Genomic DNA, 6,787 nt, shown 5'->3' with positions numbered 1-6,787 from the left:
GCCTTGGCATGCTTAATGGATCTTCCAAGTCCCTCCATCATAAGAATGAAAAGGAAGGGAGAGAGCAGGTCTCCCTACCTGAGGCCTCTAGAAGGAATAAAGATCTTTGAGGGAGAGCCATTCACCAAAATTGAAAAGCTAGAAGGGGTCACCAGAGCCATGAACCATCGGATCTAGTTATGGTTGAACGCAAAAGCAGTGAGAACCTTTTTGACGTAGATCCAATTAAGTTTGTCATAGGCTTTGGTTATATCCAATTGCATGATCTTCCTTGCATGATTTTTACTGGTAACCGTGTGGACCACCTCATGGGCTTGAATAATGTTATTTAAGATTTATCTACCCTCCACATAACCTGATTGTTCCTCTGAAACTAAAGAAAGAAGGAGAAGTTTAAGTTTATTAGCCACTACTTTGGAAATTATCTTGTAAACCACATTGTATAAAGCTATGGGTCTCTATTTATCTGTAGTTTGTGTTTGGGGATCAGGGAGATGAAGGAGGTGTTGAGGGATTTCAGGATCGTTTTGCTGCACCTGGAATCCTCCACCACCTGCAGAATATCTTGTTTGACAATATGCCAACAAGCTTTAAAAAAATCCACATTGAAACCATCCGAACCTAGTGCTTTGCAGTTCTTCATGCCTTTGAGAACTTCGCTGACTTCCTCTTCTCTAACAGTTCTGTTGAGGTTAAAATTGTCTTCTCTAGACACCAACTTAGGGATATGCCTTGTAATTTTCTTCATGGAATGATCCCTGTCTGGATTATTTTCTCGGGTGATGTTTCAAAAATATTGAACAAGCATTGCTTTAATATTCTTATGGGTGTTCTGGAGCTTTCCATTCTCATCCTTTATCGTATAGATTCTATTGTATGCTCTGTTAGCCATAGTGGATCTGTGGAAGAATCTTGTATTCCGCTCTCCTTCTTTGAGCCATTGAACCCTAGACCTCTGCCTCTAGAATGTTTCCTCTTGTTTACATAAATTATCCCATTCCTGGCCATGCTTATCAACCTAATTGCTTTTGACTTTATCAAAGCCATCTTTGGTCAGAGCCTAGTTGAGTTCTTGTATTTTGATTTCCAATGATCTTTTGTTCACAAAAATGTTACCAAAATTGTTTTTGTTCCATTCTTTTAGCCTGAACTTGACATGCTTTAGTCTTTTATGAAGGAGGTACATTTTTGAGCCCTAAAATTGCAAGTCTTCTGCCCACCATTTTTCAATGTTACTGATGAAATCCAGGTGCGAGAGCCAAATATTCTCGAATCTGAAGGGCTTGTTCCTGGGAGAAATCAAACCCTTGATTTCCAATTGAATCGGCCAGTGATCGGAACCTCCAAAGGGAAGGACTTTTGTTGTTATCTCTTTATCTGTAAGCAAGAGCTCCTCTGATATCAAGAACCTGTCCAATTTAGAGGCTACCTGTGCCTCACCTCCTCTTTTGTTGTGTCAGGTAAAAAGGCCATTGCTCAGGTCTGAATCAACCAATTTCATATCATCTGTGAAAGTCTGGAATGCTAAGGAGTCTTTGTTTAGCACTCTGGTGCCTCCTTTTTTTCCAAAAGAGATTTGATCATATTAAAGTCCCATCCCATGATCCAAGGAATCTGAGCCTATCTATTCTTGGGATCCATTAGGGAGTCTAACAATTTGAGTTTGTCATCTATTCTTTGAGGACCATAAACATTTGTGACCAGGAAGGTTTTTGGATTCCCCATTGGTTGAATGACCACTGATAAGTAGTTTCTAGATGCTTCTACATCTGTTATACTGATTTTCTGGGGATTCAAAAGAGTTACAATGACCCCGGCTGTGTTTTCAGCTTTTACCTCTAGGAGCTCAAATCTGTTGAGCCATATGTTGTGAATTTTCTTTATTATCTGAATGGAACATTTCGTTTCTTGGATGAAGATAATATCTGGCATTTCCTGTTTCATTCTATGACTAAGCATTCTTTTTTTCTTTTACTACCTAGACCTCTGATATTCCATAATGTGAACTTCATATTTAAATATTTGTAAATGAGTAACTCGTTAGGTATTTCATCTTAGCTGAGTCTATCATTAACTTTCCACACCCCATCAAGAGGTCCTTCTACTTTTTCTTGCCCCTCTTCTTTCCTGCATTTCTAGTAGCTAATCCTGGAGTTGATTTCATTATTTTCACGCCTCTGTATTCCTGCTTTTCAATGGTTTTTCCTTTATCTAATCCTCTTTCCTAAGTTTTCCATAAGAACAGCTACTAAATTTTGTTGCAGTCTTCTTGGGGTAGTGAGTCTATCCCTCCCGTGGATCCCTACATCAAGAACCCTTCTAGATCTAGATGTTCCTTATCTAGAATTTCCTGGAGTTCATGATCCTCCAGATCTGTTTCACTCTGGGTCATTTCCTGATCCATCTCTAGTTCTATTTCACTCATTATAGTTTCTTTCTTATTATCAGTCTCTTGTGTTGGGTAGTAGTTTTCTTTTGTTTTCGTTTCCTTTTCATTAGGGTCGTCCTCCATATATTGGTCTTCATTTTCCATTTCTACATTCTCCTCCAGTGCTTGATACCTGTTTTCACTGACCTTTTGACCCTCATTACGAAGTTGCCTTGGTCCTTTTTTGCCGCCTTTTCCTCTACTTGTAAATTTCTGGAAGCTATTTGTGTCCTTCATTTCCTTAGCTTTGCCCTTGTTGTCTGCTTGACTAAGAGGGCAATCTCTGAACAAGTGTCCATGTTCATGGCATTTATGACATCTGAACGGGTTATGCTCATAGTCTATGGTTTGAATCAATTCCTCATCAAAAACTTCCAGGATGACTTCATCCGAAAGAGCTCCTGATAGATCCATTTCTACACAGATCCTTGCATAGGAAGCGTATTTTCCTCTTCTTGTGGATTTTGAAGCTTTGACAAAACATCCTAGTTTGTTGCCAATGGCAGCAAGCGATAGTTATGCCTTTTTTTCACTTTTGGTAAAATTAATTAATTAAAAAAATGTCATATAAACATGAGTTATAGTTTTTTGAAAATGTAGTATTATTAAGTAAAGTGGGAGTAAACCTCTATGGTTAAGAATAATGTTATGTGTTTTTCTAAATGTTTATATGTTTACCTCATATATTAGATCATTTTATTATTAATATAATAATAGTAGTTTAAAATTAAGTTATAATTTAGTTAATTTTAATGAATATTTTATTTTGTTAATTTATTTGTTTCTTGGCAATGTGAGATGTATCTTGAGGTAAGTTTTTTAATGGCTATTTATGGCTACCAGTCATTTAATTTATATGGATGTCTTAGTTGTTAGGTAGATGTTAGGGGATTTAAATTTTATTTTAAAGGTAGTTTTGTTGTTTGATTTAAATTCATTAATTAAGAAAACTTCATAGGTTTTTTGGGGTTGTAATAGTAAACCATGACATCAAATATCTTTATGATTAAATAACTTATTACATGTTTCTTTAAATATTTAAATTTTAACACATATATTGATTATTTAATTAGTTTTTATGACAGTTATTTTAACAACATCAAGTTTATCATGTACATATATTAATTATAATTAATCATCAAATAATAATAATCTCATTTTTTTATTTTGGCAAATGTGAGATGTATTATGAGGTAAGTTTTTAAGTGGCTATCCACACTTACTAGCCATTTAATTTGTAGGGATGGATTAGTTATTAGGTAGATATTGGGTATTTTCTATGACATATTCTAAAATATTCTTACTAGCAATCACAAATCAAAGGATGATATTTGTTTTAAAGGTGTATTGTTTTATTTAAATTCATTAATTAAGAAAAAGTCATTATTGTTTTAGTATTCGTAAGCCATGACATTGTAACAAAATCTACTTCATACATTTTCAGTATTAAAAATCATATTATATGTTTTGTTAAATACATAAATTTGTAACACTTATTAATTCTTTATAATTGATAATAAAATAATAATAATTTAAAATAAAGTTATAATTTAATTAATTTTTCAGATTTTTTTTTGTTTTTTTAACATCATTATACTAATTATAAACATATATTAATTTTTTATAATTAGTGATCAATAATTTTTTTTAATATAAATTGGTTTTATTTTTTATAGTTAATAATAAAATAGAGATAATTTAATATAAATTTACATTTTAATTAGGTTTTATGATTTTTTTTTTAACAAAATCAAATTTATCTAACATATATATTAATTCTTTATAATTAATCATAAAATAATAATATTGACTTCACAATGTTATAAAAGGGGCTTCATTACAAATTGATAACCATTAGTTTCTTGGTGTTTTATAATCATTCGTCCATAAGAAATATAGCAATAACGCTAGCTCGCCATTACAAGGGATTACTGTTATTAGAGGGAGCCATGGAGATGAGGTCATTTGCACCGTTTGGTTTACCTGCAATGTTACTGCTCCTCGTATCTGTGGTAGGCGCGCAGTATGGACCCATATCGGGAAGCTGTGCCAACGGTCAAATCCCAAGCGGAAGTGTTTACTTCGATGCCGTCGGAAACCTGCTCGTAGATCTCGAACAATACACGCCCTTGAACAAAAACGAGGACGGTTACAGCTACAGCGAGACACTGACAACTTCGGACACAGTTGAATACGTCAAGGGGCAGGCTTCGTGCACTAATGTCGTTAGTGACTGCAGCGACTGCCTTTCTAGCCTGGGTGGGTCCATCTGGGACTATTGCAACAATTCTATGCATGCTCAGGTAACGTACGCTGGCCTATGTTCTATTTCCTACAGTTGTAACCAGGCCGAGTGACGAGTGCAGCTTTTAGCATCGATATGTAATATCTCTATATACCTAAATAAGACTCTCTCATCTCTCTCATCTATTTCTTTTACCTAAGTACTACAATGTGTACTTAGTGTAGTTTTCCAAAGTAAGGTTGAGTCGTTATGCTCAAATTGCTGTTGTTATTAGTGATAGAATTTTGTGTAACAGAAATCTGAATGAATTAATAAAATATTATTCTCTTGTTCTTCTTTCTATTGTTGTTATGTTTAAGTTTAAGATATATGCTTTTTTTCATAAATAAACAAAGTAATATAGTAATATCATTTTCTTAGTTTGTTGCTGTGTAGTAATTTTTTTCCATAAATAAATAAAGCGATGTGGAGTCATTTATTTTGTTTAGTTAACCTGATTACTTTTGTTTTCATTCCATCCAAATAGATCTCATCAAAGCTATAATGCATTTGAGATATAGATAAGTTGATTTCACTGGCTTTTAGTCAATGAAGTCAAATCTGGTAGAGAGAGGTCGAATATAACTTAGTTTTTAGTATGGTTAATTTTAATTTTTGTTTTGTTTTTCTTGGTTATTTTTAATTTATGTTTTTTTTTCTTTTTTTATCTTTGTGTCAATATTTTTATTTCCATGGAGCAATCATAACATTGTAAAGTCCCTTAAAGTATGACTTTTATATTGAGAAATCTATTTATATATATGTAAGATGCCAAACATAAAAGAATATTAATAGTTCTTGCACATTTCAATGTAAGAATCTTAATAGTTCTTGCACATTTCAATGTTTTAATTTGTAATCAATTTCCATGGAGCAACCATAACATTGTAAAGTCCCTCAAAGTATGACTTTCATATTGAGCAATCTATTTATTTTCTTGGCATATTATATGTAAGTTCCCAAACATAAAAGATCTTAATAATTCTCTCAAATTTCAATGTTTTAATTTGTAATCAAACAATGAACAAAAGGGGATCTCAAAATGAAGCCTCTTATTTATATTAATAAGTAACAAAGATATATGGCCATACAAATATGATTAGAGCACCTCCACGGGTGCTCATTAAAACACTAATCCTGATTAAAAGACTAATCTAAGACACTGGAGTACATGTATATCAATAAATAACAAAGATACATACCCATACAAATAATATTGGAGCGAGTGCAAATGACATGCATAAGTGCTCATTAAAAGATTAATCTAAGACACTCAAGCACCTTTGTGAATCCTAGTTGGATCCATGAGACAAATTCAAGGAAGGGTTTTAGTCGGGGGATCAAAGTTAAGTGACCACACCAAATTCTCAATAAACACAGTACCATAGACAACTCAAAATGATCCTATAGGTTTGATGGACTCTCTAGACACCTTATTTTATTGTTTTCCCTTCAAAAAACAAAACAAATACCATGATTAATACCTCTAATGTAACTACTTCCAGTATCTGTCATGGGTGTCGAGTATGGACCCTTATTGGGACCTATGAAAAGGTTCAAATCCGAAGCAGAATTCCTTACTTCAATGCTGTCAAAAACGTGCTTGTAGATCTCGAAGAAAATATGTAACACCATAATCATAATTGGGGACACACACTCTTTCGTTGACGGGTAGGGAGTGTGTGCTAATGGTGCTGCCCAATACTTGACACTGCACTAACTACCTTTATAGCCTCGGTAGCTCCATCGAAAAGTTTGCAACAAAGCTATGATTGCTCAGGTAGTGTACGTTCCCTTATGTGCCATTTCCCACCCGGCCTACTCACTAGTAGAAAATTTAGTGTCGATATTATTATTATTATTATTATTATCCAATGTTAAGGTCACGGATAAGCCGATTGGTGCAGGAGACTCCCTTATTTGTGGGACAAGGGACCCACTTCTATGTAGGTGATATAGTATTCTATGTTGAATGGATAATTTACGTCACACTACTATAGCCAATCCTCATAATATTCTATGTTGAATTGATAATTTATGACTCACCAACAATTTGTTGATGACACCATGCTGCA

The 6,787-nt window shown here is 33.8% G+C and overlaps 1 protein-coding gene across 1 annotated transcript; it reads left to right on the top strand.

The window, feature by feature from the left end:
* The first annotated feature begins 4,377 nt into the window (after positions 1 to 4,377).
* LOC149170423 (antifungal protein ginkbilobin-like protein) lies at positions 4,378 to 4,785 on the top strand. Its single transcript, XM_089425579.1, has one exon. The coding sequence runs from the start codon at positions 4,378 to 4,380 to the stop codon at positions 4,783 to 4,785; it is 408 nt and encodes a 135-aa protein (XP_089281705.1).
* Positions 4,786 to 6,787: the final 2,002 nt, after the last annotated feature.

Source organism: Pinus tabuliformis, chromosome 4_2 (assembly GCF_031772625.1).
Source record: "Pinus tabuliformis cultivar Carrire ecotype Pingquan chromosome 4_2, CPIR1, whole genome shotgun sequence".
Taxonomy (NCBI): Eukaryota; Viridiplantae; Streptophyta; class Pinopsida; order Pinales; family Pinaceae; genus Pinus; species Pinus tabuliformis.
The sequence above is the reverse complement of the archived record's forward strand: the minus strand, read 5'-3'. Positions and strand labels throughout refer to the sequence as shown.

What these genes read in the sequence shown, in the direction of transcription:
- LOC149170423 (XM_089425579.1), top strand. Translation starts at nt 4,378, where the DNA reads ATGGAGATGAGGTCATTTGCACCGTTTGGTTTACCTGCAATGTTACTG.